We start from the raw sequence: 15931 nt of genomic DNA, 5'->3' as shown, positions 1-15931 counted from the left end.
GAGAACTAATAAGACCATCCCTCGGATCTATTTTACCCTTTGTATTGCTTCTAATCCATTTGAGCTTCTGTTAATCAATATCTTCTTTACTTCTCATCAGTAAAACTATGGAAGTGGGTCACCAATTCCCAAGTTTCCTCCTTTTCAATCTCTATTCAACTTCTGTAATGTAGTCTTTCTCCTAGAATAGCAATGTTATCTTTTGTTTGATTTTCTTGTCTCCTGTTTCTTTCTAATATAAAACTTTTCAGAACTTTTAACCCCATTAGCAAGTCATGAAATGAACATAGTGAGTTACTGGCAGCATTTAATAAATAAATAAAAAGTATTAAGAATATTGCATATCTTTACTAAAAATTATTTCTTAAACTCTTGTCTCTGTAAACATATATGAGAGTACTGACTTGAATGGGTTCGTAGACTGCTCTAATTAGTTATCTTAAAGTCCTTTGTTAAGGTTCTCATTGTGCATCAGGGTAAATATTAAACTACTCAGTACATAAGACTTTCAACATCTGGCCACTATTCTGCTCTAAAATAAACCATCACCATTGCAAGCATTTTGCCAGCCACGTATATCTACTTAAAGTTCTGCTATGATATCTTAATGCCTACTGCTGTTTCTGTCTACATTGATTTTTCGCCATCTCTTCAGCTTGGAGGCAAATTCCTTTTTTTTTTTTTTTTCCAATTTCCATTTGAAAATGACCTTAGTGAAAGGTCATTAAGTTCCAGGCTATTAAGCGAAAAAACAAAACACTGAACACTTAATTCATAATATACGTGCAACACAGCTACAATAAGTTGCCATGTTTATAATATTGCAGAGATTGAAACATTTGGTATACTATGTTAGCAAGGTGAGAGGAGAGGGTACTGGTGGAAGCATAAGTGACAATGGAGCAGATTCTTTCAACTAAAAGTTGTTCTTTTGTTTAGCAGTTTTACCTCTTGATAGAATATTTTTTACAGATACCCAAGTAGGAAGAAATGTATGTGCTAGTAGCATTATTACTATTAGCTACAGGAGAATAGTTTTATAAATTATGGTACATCCTTTCCCTAGAATATTCTCCAGTAATTAAAACATGAATGAGAAATCTCCTAATATGTTGTTATAGTAAGAACACTAGGGAGTATTATGAAATGTCAAATTCAAGGATAAAAGCACATATCATTTGTTTATTTTTTAAAATTATATTTGTGTATGAAATCTTTCAGTAAGGGTATAGTCAAAATTAATATTGTTAACCTGGCACACTGGTGCATGCTTGTAATCCCAATAGCTCCAGAGGCTGAGGCAGGCGGATTGCAAGTTCAAAGCCAGTCTCGGCAACTTAGCGAGACCCTAAGCAACTCAGTGAGACCCTGTTCCTAATTAAATATAAAAAAGGGCTTGGGGTATGACTCAGTGGTTAAGTGCCCTTGGGTTCAATCCCCAGTATCAAATAATAATAATAATAATATTATTGTAATATTGTTGTGGAGGTGGGGGAAACTGGTTAATGTTTAGCTGTGGGAGAGTAACTTCCCTTTATTTTTTAAATTTTTGTGAATAAGTAATTATATGTAAATAAATCAACAAAAAATTTAAAAATCTGCTTCAAATGTAATTTTCTTCCTGCCTCTTCCCCCAAACATACAACTCCTTTCAATTTGATTTTGAGTATTTAAATTCTGTACTCCCATTGCATCTCCATTACAGAATCTGTGAAGGCTGATTATTATTTTTCATTATTTTTGTCCTCCATTAGAAGCTCCTTGAATATAGATGGTTTATTGTTGTTGTTTTATTTTTAAGTGTCCTAGTGGGAGTTGGCATATACAGAGAATCCATGTTTGTTGAAAAAAAAAAAAAATGTGCATCTACTTCCCTCTTTACACAGATTCCCAAGCATATACAATTTTATGTTATTCAGGTATTTAATTGTGTTTCCTAATAAGGATATTTTTTACTATCTTATGTTCCAGTATTATTTCTGCCTCTCCTAATAAAATTTCTGATAACATATTAGTGGAGATATTTCTTTAATAAAAATAATGGGCATGGCTTTAAATGTTGGTCTTCAGACAGGTGTCAGGCAGTAATATAAGAATTTTATAGGAGAGTTAGTTAGATTAACTGTCACTACAATCTTTTTTAGATGAAAAGAATCCCTTCTCACGCTCAGTATTTTAGAAAGTAAGGCAAGGGTACACTACACTAGATTTCATGAATTATGAAGTATTGAATGTTCTCCTGTGTTTGGATGACTGTGCTATGTGCAATTTATAGATCCATTCTTTGTGAATGGGTCTAAATGAAATAAAGGTCAAATTCAATGTGCAGTTAGAGAAATACTGACATAATATATGTAACTCTTTATATTGTATTAAAATTTGTTTTCTAATCTTGTTGATGATTGGAATATCTGCTTTCTACTGCTGCAATAGACTCAATCCCTTGGAATATGTACTTTATTTTGTTTTGTTCCTTAGAGTGAGATTGTCGTTTTTTCTTCACGATTTCTCATGGTAGGTCATAAAGATTTATAAAAGCTTTCATAAAACAGTTCCTTAACTACAAGGCAGCAAAACATTATATTTATAATATAAGCTTGTTTGATTCCAGTATATTTTTAAAACACATTTAGCCTGAGAAAACATCATATGACACCTGAAGATAATTCCGGTAGTAATCAGTTTTACATACAAATTGATCTGTTAGTTTTTTATCTTCCATTGAAAAAATCATGGACTTGTCTGTGAAATTTTCACTTACAAGTGATACTAACAAGAAGTAATCAATCTTATTAAACCATAAGACTTAGAGTTGGTAGGAATTAATAAAAAGCCACACTATTATGACAACAACACAAGGTCCTCTTTTTCTGAGTGGTTTCTGAGAATTAACTTTTTTATTTGTCCTAGGCGATTTATTGAGGGCAAAGGAAGTTTGAACTCTGAAAAGAAACACATTGAAATTTTTCGTTAAATTTCATGGTATAAAGCTTTGATATATTTGTAATTTCTAGGTTTTAATGATTATCTAATTCACTATAATCTCTTTAGACTTTTAATACAGGCAGGCTATGATGTTAATATTAAAGATTATGATGGCTGGACACCTCTTCATGCTGCAGCTCACTGGGGTAAAGAAGAAGCATGTCGAATTTTAGTGGACAATCTGTGTGATATGGAGATGGTCAACAAAGTGGTAGGCCTTTTAAATGTATTTTAACTATAGAAATAAAATTTTATTCTCAAAATGTTGTAAGACTGTAAAGTATATAATCATATTTTTATCATCGATATTACAGAATATTTTGCCCAACATTAGATTTATTAGTTAATGGTTTCAGTCTCCCAAATGAGGTGGTTCTGGCCTTGTTCTGTAAAGAAAGAAGGAAAACATATTATCATACATTTAGAGAACATTGGAGTACTTACATTAATTTTTAAGAATTATTAAGAATTGATAAATTAAGAAAATATTTTGCATTTCCTTATAAATGTTTTCTGCCATCACTGAGTTGGAACATGTATAAAAGATGTTTCTAATTCTCTTTAGCTGGTAGTCTCAATAGCCTGCTTATAGTGATTAAATGGTATGAATAGTGAAGTGAGAATAGTAAAAACCATAAAATTTTATTTCAGATAAGATTATTGTGATGCAATATTACAGATGAGAAAATGGTTCAGTGAGGTAAATGATTTACTTAATATCATACAATTAGATGAAAGGAGGAAGCAAATATCATACAAATTATTTTTCACAAAATCATGAAAAGATTCACGTTACCAAATTCCTTGTTAGATTAGATTTTTACACTCTACCCCCTTTCAATACTATCAGTCAGTTTACCAATGTAACCAGTATTCTTGCTAGCCTCCACTCACTCCTTGTTGGTAGATAATTATCACTTAGCAACAGTAGGAGAGCTCAAAACATGTGTCCTGTAGTGAGCTTATAGCCATAATTTCATAAAATATTTCTTATATATTGCCTTTCATAGGGTAATATAGTGAAATACTTACCAGAGGTGCATGAAATGTCCTCATCTTTATTCAAAACAGAGCCACCTAATTCTGTTGTGTCCATTAATCCATTAGGTCCCAAGTCTTCAATTCTGTGAATATTTGAATGAAATTGCCACAGATGCATTAAAATAGGTTGGGAATCTAGAGCTTATATATATTAATTATTATTATTATCAATTAATTTTATATTGATTACATACTTATATTTTACCTTGTTATATAATCATAAGTTTTTCAGGTGTTTCACATCTGGGATAATGGGACAAAAATGAGTTTATAATGGTGCAGGTGCTGGTTGCTCAGGCAACTGCAGTTTCTAATGGGGAACCTGCAGTAGAAAGAGAATGTGACATACCACATGCCTAAGATTTGTCCATGGGTAAATCATTGGAGATTGAGCTAGTAAGGCGGATTCCAATAAAGAAGCCCTTGAAATTACTTTGCTACGTATTTTATGTAAGAAATGTGCAGGTAAGAAAATCATAGAAAGTAGTGAAAATCTTCAGGAGAGTCAAGGTAAAAATTTTTGAGAATGATTCATCTGAAAGTATATATTTGTACTTACATATAAATGTATTTGATCTGGAATTTTGAGTCAAAACTTTAAATAATTTGCTTTCTTTCATTTCTGTTATAATGGTTTTCTGTTTTGTGATCAGTGTTAGAAGACAAAGAAATGTTGATACAGTTAACTAAAAAGATGGCAATTTTAGCTTTATAATTCATGTTTCTTCTTTTTCCACGTTGAACTTTTCCTTAGAGTTAAGATTTATCTGAAGAAATTATTGGATACCTGTTACCCTTTGAACTCTGGTCTGCATTCATTTCTCTCTCTCAGTGACCATTTGTTAATGCAATACTGAGAATTGCTTCATTTAATAATAATTATGGCTTCCAGATAAGACTAGAAAAGAGATAGATAGTAATTGAAGTGGTTTTCCAAAAAGATTATATTACTTCCTGTTTTTTTTCCTAGCTGAATTAGTATTCTAGTGAAACATACACAATATACAGTATGTATGAGAAAAAATTGTTTTTCCATCTAGTCTGCAATTGTCTCTTTCCTAGGTACAATTCATAACTATACACTGGGAGGAAAAAAAATTCACTTAAATTTTTTTAATCCTTTTGTTTCTATATTACTATGATAGCAGCTCCTTATGTCACCCTAAATTTAATCTATTTTTTCATTCATCATTTCAGTGGATCTTTATATGATCTTGAGATAATCGTGACTTTTCTTAGAATTTTATAACATTCAAACTCTTCATATATATTATCTAATGTTATCCTTTTAACAACCCTAAAAAATTGTTAAAGAGTTTTGCAGATTCAGGAATATCATTTTAATAAAACTAATTTTCCTAAATTCCTACTAATTGAGTAATAGTCATATTTTTTTAATCTGCTAAGTTCCTCTAGGCTGTTTCCATAGTTTAGTTTTCTCATATATTTTAATTTTAATCAAAAAACTTCTCTTTAAAATTAAGACTTTAAAGACATTTTAACCATGAGGAACTGAGTAATATATATAGCATACTAAAAGCCTTTGTGCCATAAATATGCTCAAAAAAAACCCTTTATCTTTTTCCTTCTCTTTTCTGAGAACTTCTGTAGCAATTTGTTTTTTGTTTCTCTTAGTTGTTTAATAATTATGTAACTTTGCCTCTGTTTTCATTGTCTTCATTGTAAATAATATGTCATACTTTATGTTTAAAGCACAGACAAATCACTTTGTATTAATTGCATTGTCTTAATTGTATAAGCCTATCTGTATGAATTTATCTTGTTTTTTCATACCTTTATCAGTACTTGTAAATTCAAGATTTTTGCTTTGTTTCTTAAGCAATCAAAGAAATGTACTTAAGGTACTATCAGAATTTAGATTGATTCATTAGTAATGGGAAACATGATTTGGAGAAATAATATACAGAAAATGCAACAAATTCTATAGAAAATCTTGACAGTCTACATGTAAGCAGGGAGAATGTTCTAAAAATAAATATTAGAGATTTGTCTCATTTTACTTATTTACAAACTGAAACACATTTGCTGTCATTTTAATTCATTATAAATTCAGTGATACTGATTTTAAATATAAAGAGATTTCCATTTTGCATTTTTCACTTCTTAAAATGATTGTTTTACTAGAATGTACCTAAATATTGTTCCTTCTTAAATATTAACTAGGATGCTTTGCTAGTTAGGATTTCTCCTAATGTATTAGTACAATGATTAGCAGGCATGTTTTTTAGCTTGATACCTGTAATTGTAAAGATTTGAATGAGTAACAGAGTTGTTTCTGCTACTGAGCACAGGTCTTTTTTTTAATTAAAACCCTAATTATATTGAGCTTCTTATTTTCTATAAAGCTAAAATGGCATACTAGAGCACTGAAGTTCTAGATTCTGTTCCCACTTTCCCTTCATTACCTTTATAACCTTTGGCAAATATTCACTTGGAGGTTGAGTTTCCTCATCTGCTCAATAAGAATCATAATTATCCTTGTCCCAACTAGTTCACCTGTGATTGTGAATATAAAAAGAGATCATATCTGCAAAGGCAACTCATTTAGAATTAATGAATAAAGAAAAAGAGACTATGAAATTAGACTTAATGATTCTAGTGTGTCTATGGCTTTAGTAATTCATAGTTTTTTTAATATTTATTTTTTAGTTTTAGGTGTACACAATATCTTTATTTTGTTTTTATGTGGAACTGAGAATCGAACCCAGTGCCTCACGCATGCTAGGCAAGCGCGCTACCACTTGAGACACATCCCCAGCCCCATAGTGTATTTTTTTAAGCTGCCTGTTTTCTTTTTTTTTTTTCCTTAAAGATTCATTGATATGATTAATTTATTATTTTCTCATACCTCAGCATCATGTCCTCAGTTGTTTTCTGGTACCTTTGAATGACTCTCCTTACATAAAACTGTATACTGTGTTTGTACTCCATTAGTGAAGCCTGGTAGACTTCTAGTAGTTAAGAATCAAATACTGTTGATAATTTGTTAGCTCTGTAACCATCTATAGATTGTTTAAAAAGCATGGTTAAGTTTTTGAATTAAGTTGATGGGTATGCTTTTTAAAATAAGAAAATTTTGGTTATAGCCGATATTTTACTCTAGTTTTTATTCTTTATTAGTTGCTATTTGCATAGTAGACTCATTTATCATGGGAGAAAGTGAAAAGAAAGGTTTAGTAAGGTGACCTGATTTCTTATTCTTATTAACTGCTACAAAGTTTAAAAGTATTTTTCAAGGTGAGGTATTTCATTCAAGAAAACTGATAAATGCTTAAAACAATACTTTAAAAGTCAGTGAGTTACTTCCACATAACAATATGACCTTGAACACAATTTGCTTTAAAAGTATAGCACTTGTAACATATTAGAACTCATTATACAAAGAATATCATGTAGCAAAAAAAAAAAAAAATGAATTGCCAGTCTAAAGGGCACCTTATAATATTGAGCCAATTATTTTCATAGCAGTTTTTCTTCAGAAACTTAATTATTGGCTTTTAATACTGAAAGTTGAAATGGGAGGAAAGTTTATTAAAGCTAAAGCTTTTTTCTCATGGACTGGACAGAGATAGTTAGATTGCCTCTTATTAAATTCCTATTGGAGAATCTTTCTAGCAGGGAAAGTCAACAGTTCTTTGAAAAATTTTTCCCACAATGAATAAAAATAGATTTTAAAACTAAGAAAGATCTATGACTGGATGGCCAAACATTAAGTAATTTAGAAATATATATTATTTCTCTACCAAAATTTAAGTTTTAGGAAGGTATCAAAAAGAAAGAAGGTCTCAGAAGGTTAAACCTGAGTTCTCATTTGTTGCGTTACTCTATTCCTATCAGTACAGCCAAGAAAGTGAAAACATGTCCACATAAAAACTTGTACATCACTGTTTGTAGCAGCATTATTTATTTTAAGCAAAAACAAATGTCTAACCAATGATTAAATTAGCAAAATGTATCCATCATGCAGTGAATTTTTATTTTTCAATAAGAAGTAGTGAAGTAGGTGCTGGGGTTATGGCTCAGCTGTAGAGCACTTGCCTAGCACAAATGAGGCCTTGGGTTTGATACTCAGCACCACATAATAAAAATTTTAAAAAATGTATTGTGTCCAACTACAACCAAAAAAAATAAACATTAAAAAAAAAAGTGAAGTAGCTATGTGTTGTGGCATACACCTAAAATCCCAGTGACTCAACAGGCTGTGCAGGAGGATCACAAGTTCACTTGGTAATTTAGCAAGACCCTGTCTCAAAATAGAATTTAAAAAAGGAGTTGATGTAGTGATAATACACCATAAGATGGATGAACTTTGAAAACATGAATAAGTGAAGAAGCTTTTTACAAAGACGATTCCATTCATATGAAATATCAACATAAGTAAATATATAGAGACAAAGTAGATTAGTGGGTTGTCTTGAGCTGGGAGGGAACTGACCACTAAAGGATATTTTCTTTGCGGGGGAGGGGGGAGTCATGAAAATATTCCAAAATTTATTATGGTGATGGTTATACGACTCTGTGAATATACTTAAACAACACTGAATCATACACTTTAAATGAGTGATATGTATGTTATATCTCAATAAAGCTATTAAAAAAAGAATAAGGTATTGTCAATAGCTTCTCACATGGATTTCTCATATATCTCCTTTGAATTATATTTATCATGTCATTTATAACTACTGAAACATGTTTCTTAACTTCTTTCTGTATGGTTATAATTAATTTTTGAAGATGTTATATGATTTTATTGATTTTTAACCATCACTAACCGTCTCCCCTATTTTCTGCCTAGGGCCAGACAGCCTTTGATGTAGCAGATGAAGACATTTTAGGATATTTAGAAGAGTTACAAAAGAAACAAAATCTGGTATGTATCATGACTGCCTAAAAACTGCCTGTGTTAATAAGTTATCTTAATAGCTTCAAATTTCAGTTAAAAATTGTTCTTGTGGTGTTTTCTATGTTTTGACTTTAAGTTATTCCTAGCAGTCAAACTAAATGACAGTGAAAGAATAAAGGGATAATGATGATATTTTAGCCTTTTGTGTTATTTATTATTTCTATTTCCTTCCCTCCCTTCACAAAACAAATATTTAAATAATCTGTATAGTCTTAAGAATAATGTGTTTTGTAATTTCATAAGAAAGTTTTCTCAGATTGTAAAATCTCAGTTTTCAAGTGGGCCTTAGAAGACCAGTTGCATCATCAGAAAACAGATTTTTAAGTTAAATGCCATTAGCTATCCCAAGTGGTTAGTAGACCTTGACTTTTTCAGTAAACTGAAGTTGGAGGGATCTAAAAACTTCAACTTCATCCTGCTTAGAGCTGTTTAATTCTCTAGTCTTTTTCATTCTTTCTTTATTCAAGCCCTCTCCACTGTAGGTAACACTTAAACTTTTGATTTACTTGTTTGGGTTTGTTTGTTTATTTACTGTTTTTGAAATTGCTATGTTAATATTTTAAAATCTGTGTTTTACTAATTAAAATGATTTTAATAGTATTCGTTTTTTCCTTTGAATAATTTTGTATAAAGCTCCATAGTGAAAAACGGGATAAGAAATCTCCACTAATAGAATCAACAGCAAATATGGAAAACAATCAGTCACAGAAGACTTTTAAAAAGTAAGTAAATTATTAAAAGCATATTTTTTTTATTGTTACGAATGAGTTAGCATAATGGCCACAAACATGATTATTGTGGGTCTGAGGAAAACTAGTATTTTAACCTTTTGTGTTCATAATAATTTGAGGACTATTTTCCTTTCACAGCAAAGAGACTTTGATTATTGAGCCAGAAAAAAATGCATCACGTATTGAATCTCTGGAACAGGAAAAGGTTGATGAAGAAGAAGAAGGAAAGAAAGATGAATCTAGTTGTTCCAGTGAAGAAGATGAAGAAGATGACTCAGAATCAGAAGCTGAAACAGGTAAAATTTGAAGGATAAATGAATTTTTTAAAAATTTTGTTGCATTATAAAGTGAGACAATGGATTTCCCCCGCCAAGCCAGTAAATTATCTTTCAGTATTAGAAAATTATGTATACTAGTGAGTTTATTGTTTATTCTCTTAATTATTTGGAGACTCTTGTTCACCTCTTCAATTTACTGACCTGTATTTTAGATTTGTAGAAAGTGCAGAGGCTTCTCAGATTCCCCTAGAATGGCACAGATAGTGAGTACAAAGGGGTCCTCAGCAATTCAAGAATGTACCTGCTGCTTTCTGAAACCTATAAACCCAGGAAGCTAGTCCCAGCAGTATCCCAAATTCTTATTGTAGAAAGGGACTGAATTAAGATACTTTCCCATGAGGACATGGGAAAATTTGCTTTGAGAAATTTTAAAGATAGCTATAGGCATGTAGTTATATTTATATTTCTTTTAATAAAATTAAAACTTTATAGTTGTCTTTTTTAACCACCTACCTTAGTCTGCTTCCCTTTTCTTCCTTCCCAAAGGCATCCATTACCATGAGTTTTTCCTGTAATCCTCAAGTCCATGTTTATGCTCTTATATATATGCTCATAATTACTATACATAGGAACTATAATATTATTTGTGCTTGTTTTCATACTGTAGGAATTGTGATGCCTCTTGATTTTCTTTTCATCAATTGTTAAGATGTGTCCATAAATCTTTATCTATATAATTTATTCCTTTAGCTGTTGAATGATACTCCATGAAATATATTCATTTTCTTTCTGGTGAACGTTAACTTTATTCTGTCTTTTGTTTCAAATAATGCTATATGGGCTGGGGTTGTGGCTCAGCGGTAGAGCACTCGCCCAGCACATGCGAGGCCCTGGGTTCGATCCTGAGCACCACATAAAAATAAATAAAATAAAGGTATTAAAAAATAGTTTTCACCAGCTTTATTTAATGCTTTAGTGATCATTCTTCCCATGTATATTTGCATAAGATTTTCTAATAGACTTAGAAATTGAACTGTTTGGTCGTAGATGCTCCCAAATTGTTTTATAAAACTACTAGAATAATTTATATTTCTTTCCTTTTTACTATTAAGTATATGGTTTCTTTTTCCTTGACCTACTTGTTTTTACAGCTTTGTTTGCCAGATTCCTTTATTTACATTTTTTTTCTCAATCTGTATCATCAGTTAATTGCTCAAAACTTCTGAATGGTGTGATATCGACGTTTTCATCTTTGAATTACATAATGCGGCATTTAACATAAATTAATCAGAAGAAAACATTCCCCTTCGGGGGATATAGATACTTTTATTTTTTTGGTGCCAGGGATTGAACTCAGGGGGACTTAAACCCTGAACCACATCCCCAACCCTTTTTTGTATTTATTTAGAGATAGAGTCTTATTGAGTTGCTTGGGGCCTTGCTAAGGTGCTGAGTCTGGCTGGAACTTTGAATCCTCCTGCCGCAGTCTCCCAGCCCTGGGATTATAGGCAGGCAGTACCATACCCGGCCTAATAATAAACTATAAGGGACAGTTTGGTAGTCATTGGTAAACACAAATGAAACTCTACAATTTCTTGAAATTCCTATATTCCCTCTAGACACAACAGCAACATTTTCAAATCATTTTATTTTTAATCACTCAGCAAAATATTTTTCCTAAGGTTTCCTAAATGTAAAACATGTACAAAAAATGCCAAAATTGTTTGTAAAGATCATGCTAGGTGGCTAGATTCTAATCACTGAGAGATTTAAATTTTTCCTCATTGCTATCATATTATTTGGTCACATAACAACATATCTTTTGCCCTAGTGAGATGATCGTGTAGGGAATATTGGAAACTAGCACAATTGCTAATTACTGAATGTTGTTATATGTTTGTATAACATAGTAATTAAATATTCCTAAGTATAAAAGCAAATTATATGAAAAGTAGCATGTGTTTAAGTACATGGACTGGTTCATGTAGATAATTGTATGTGTGGATAATTTATTTAATCTCAGATTTCTTATCAGAATAATAACTACCTTCCATGGATACAATGGATGCAATCAATTGCATTTGTAAAAAGGGTTAACTTTCATATAATAATTGTATAAAACTATGATCATTAAATTTGATCAATATACATTACAAATCAAACTACATGCACATGTACCCAAGGAAGTCAGGAGTAACTAACATCCAGATCTCTGAATAACTCATGGTCAGGTTTTTTTTTTTTTTACTATTTATGTGGTAGAATTCAAGAATTGGAAGTCTAGTCATTTCTTCTAGAGATTTCTGATTTTTATCTTTCTCTTAATATAGGTCCTTTTAATACAATTCATTGTTCATTGTTAGGCACTGAGGAGCTGTTTAAAACAAACAAAACACTTCAATCTTAGGCCAGTTTTGTCACTAACTAGTAAATCTCCTTATCTCTTTTGCTTGAAATTTCCTTGATTGTAAAATAAGAATTGGACTATATGATCTGTATGGTTCTTTAAATGTAAATAATTCTATAAATATATCAGATTACTTTGAATTTTTTCCCATTTGAAATTTAAGCGTATCAGTCACCCTCTGCTCAATTTCTCACTGAGCTAACTTTAAATGTTCCTCTAAAGCATTGTACTATGAGAATTTTGTTCTTCCTGTTGCTGCTAGTGCTGGGTTGTGCCAGGAAAATTTGACTTGTGTCTGAAGAATTAATTCATGTAATCTCTGTGTGGTTTCATGTCTCTCACTCTTTTAGTATCAACTAGGATTTATCATACTTAATTTAGCAAACTTGAGAAAACTGACTTTTCCCTATAGACCTACAGCTTGATTTGACAATTTCTAAACTATTTCTTTTTTCTGCTTTATGTGAGGTTATTTTCCTTGCCGTAAAGTAACTTTTGCTGACTATTTCTTTGATAAATTCTTAATCTAGCCAGTTTTTCTTTAGTGTTCATTCTTTTATCATAAATCAGGTGAAAATAGGAACTCAGTCAAAAGTTTTCATTGCCTTCCAAATGATTTATAAACTGGACATGTAATTGAGAGAATTAAGAAATGAGTATTATGTTTTTCTTTTAGGATGTTTTTTCTCAAGGAATAAAAATTTCCCTTCTTAGCTGAACCAAGTAGAAGAACTTAATGTTTCTAATAATGTGGTAGTATACATGAGTTTATCTTACTTACTATTTCTCCTACTAGACTGTACGTTTCATGCAGTTAAAATATTTTGTCTTTTTGTTAACTGATAGTTCTCTAGTATCAAAGATACAGTATTTTAAGTATAAAGACAATAAATACTTGTTGAATGATGCTTCTACCTGGTTAGGTGGATTATTTTCTAAAAAGATAGTATGGTGCCCATTTAAATATTTTAGAAGTAAGAAAACATGCTCTTTGGGACATTTAAACATACTATTTTACAGGTATATAAGCTGATTATTGAGAGAGCACTTTTAGATTTCCTGAAATAAAGAAGAGCAGTAAATTTTAGATCATCAGTGAAAATCCATTACAAAATTACATCAGGTTCTGATTGTGCCTCTTATTCTCAAAGCTTTATTTTGTTTCTTTTATGTTATCCTAACAATTTACTTCAGCCTACAGAGACATTTCTACAAATATCTTAAAAAGCCACTTGTAAAAAATCAGTACTAGGAAAAGACAGCCATTGAAGCCGAATTTCTATAGAATCTTGATTCTTACATTTATTTTTTTTTTAATAGATAAGACAAAACCTGTGACTTCTGTAACTACTGCCAACACTTCTAGTACACAAGCAGCTCCTGTAGCTGTTACAACACCTACTCTGTCATCAAGTCAGGCAACACCCACATCACCTATTAAAAAGGTAAGCCAAAATTGTTTTTTAAAAATACATGTTTTCTATTTAAGCACCACTTAGACTAACTCATTAAAACAGTCCTGAATTTTTAGTTGTTTTTCCTAGAAAGTATATTATACTTTTCTGGTTTTTAGTTTGAGATTTCTTCTGAACCATATTATAGTCTTTTTTAAAATCCTTTTTGCATTCAGTATTTAGTTAACATATACAATTGATAGTTAAAGTAAATAGCAGGAAGATTAAAATTTTCATAATATTGAAACAAATGTTCATCACAGTTTTTATTTCTCATTTTTTTTAAGAATTTCAGGTTTTATATTCTTTATGTATGCTAAATATAGTGTAGGTATTAATAATTTCACATGTAGGTCAGTTAGCCACAAAAAGTTTAAAGGCACAAGTCAATGAAAGCTAGAATCTAGATTTTTTTTGAACTCTTTATAGTATTGTAAACACTAGGCATGCCACTATGGTATGATCAGACATACCAGAAATCAGCGCCACCCCTTATTACGACCTTGTGTGAGTTATCTTCCTTATCTGTCATAAGACATAATAAAGAGAAGTAAAGTTAATATTATAAGGATTGGTTGAGACAATGAGCTTGATTAGTGATTAAGTGTTCTCCCAAAATGTTAATTTTATTTCTTCTTTTTCTCTCTGCCTCTGTTCTACACCAAAGCAGTTTTCTAATTGGAGTGTTACTCTTTTTGAAGACTTGCCTTTTCATTTCTGCTCTAGAACCTGTCCTTTTAACCCAAATTAAAGAGTAGGTTTCTTTCTTGTTGCTGTTTCATTTTAACCTATTTGTGTTTTTATAAAGATTTCTCCTCATCAACTCCTGCTTATCTTTAATAGTATACTCTCTGTACACAGAAACTTTCCCCCACAAAACATTTAACAATTGAGTGTAGTTATAATAAAACTACATCCCTGAATGTCAGTATTTCCTAAATATGAAGGCATTTTCCTTTATTCCTACAGAGGAAATTTTTACTTTGATACAGGACTATTATTTTAACTAATATATATACTCAGGTTTTTTTCTTTTGTGCTTTTTTTTCAAATTGAGCATTCACTCAAGGATTGCACATTGTGTTCAATTGATATATCTCTGTCTTTAGAATTCTTACTTTGTTGCTTATCTGACAATATTTGGGCTGCATGGATTTGAGAACCTATTTCAAATACCCACTGTGTTTCTATTATGTTGTCAGTCTTATTTAGGGTGCTCAAAATATAGATCTTTTTTGTAATAGACTAGAAATTTTTTCTAAAAGCCTGTACTGTTAGTAATAATTCTCCTCTAAAACTTTTCCCAAGTAAAACAATAACATAAATTCATAGTGGTAGAAATGTATGGATTTCACTGGTATAGTTCAAATGTCATATATGATTGACTTTCTATATTCCAGAACTGAGGGCTTCTTGAGCCTATGTCATATGATCATAATTACGTATGCTTTAATATGAAATTCTCTAAAATTAATTTTTCTGTAGAATTTTAAAAACTTATGTTATAAGTAGTATCACTAAAGTTCAGTTGAACTGAAGTTTAGTTTATTTCTGGAACCCCCATGAATTTCTTCAGGGAATACTAAAATTGTTCCTGCACCCTTTCGTTCTTTTGATTTATTGTCTGTTAGGACCATGGGATCATCACAAGTTCCCAGAAGCTCCAATCCTTTGAGTGCATCTGTCTCTTTTTCTCTTGGTTTCTCTTGGTATTTGGTTAAACAGTCCCTCTCCTACTATAGTCCAGGGCTTAAATAGTCTTCTTGTGTTCAATTTTCTTTTTCTCAGACAGAACCCTAGATTTATGTCAATTAATCTTTCAATTTATACCTGACACCCTAACTGAAAGTATATACTTGATACCTGTGTTAACTTAGTGTACCAGTATTTTTGCTATAAAATTTCTTACTCAAAATCACTTTTGAGGGCTGGGGATGTGGCTCAAGCGGTAGCGCGCTCGCCTGGCATGCGTGCGGCCCGGGTTCGATCCTCAGCACCACATACAAACAAAGATATTGTGTCCGCTGAAAACTAAAAAATAAATATTAAATTCTCTCTCTCTCTCTCTCTCTCTCTCTTTCTTTAAAAAAAATCACTTTTGATTCTATAAT

The 15931-nt window shown here is 31.2% G+C and overlaps 1 protein-coding gene across 10 annotated transcripts in view; it reads left to right on the top strand.

Moving 5' to 3' along the window:
• Window positions 1-15931, top strand: part of Ppp1r12a (protein phosphatase 1 regulatory subunit 12A) — a 132675-nt gene that overhangs the window by 71373 nt on the left and 45371 nt on the right. For all 10 annotated transcript variants that reach the window (XM_076854911.1, XM_076854907.1, XM_076854902.1 and 7 more), the window contains exons 5-9: window positions 3052-3196; window positions 8843-8917; window positions 9584-9672; window positions 9820-9977; window positions 13687-13811. In XM_076854911.1, the coding sequence (XP_076711026.1) occupies window positions 3052-3196; window positions 8843-8917; window positions 9584-9672; window positions 9820-9977; window positions 13687-13811 (592 nt within the window). The remainder of the gene's footprint in view (window positions 1-3051; window positions 3197-8842; window positions 8918-9583; window positions 9673-9819; window positions 9978-13686; window positions 13812-15931) is intronic.

The sequence above is a fragment of the Callospermophilus lateralis genome, chromosome 4 (assembly GCF_048772815.1).
Source record: "Callospermophilus lateralis isolate mCalLat2 chromosome 4, mCalLat2.hap1, whole genome shotgun sequence".
Lineage (NCBI taxonomy): Eukaryota > Metazoa > Chordata > Mammalia > Rodentia > Sciuridae > Callospermophilus > Callospermophilus lateralis.
This window is presented reverse-complemented; position numbering and strand designations above follow the sequence as displayed.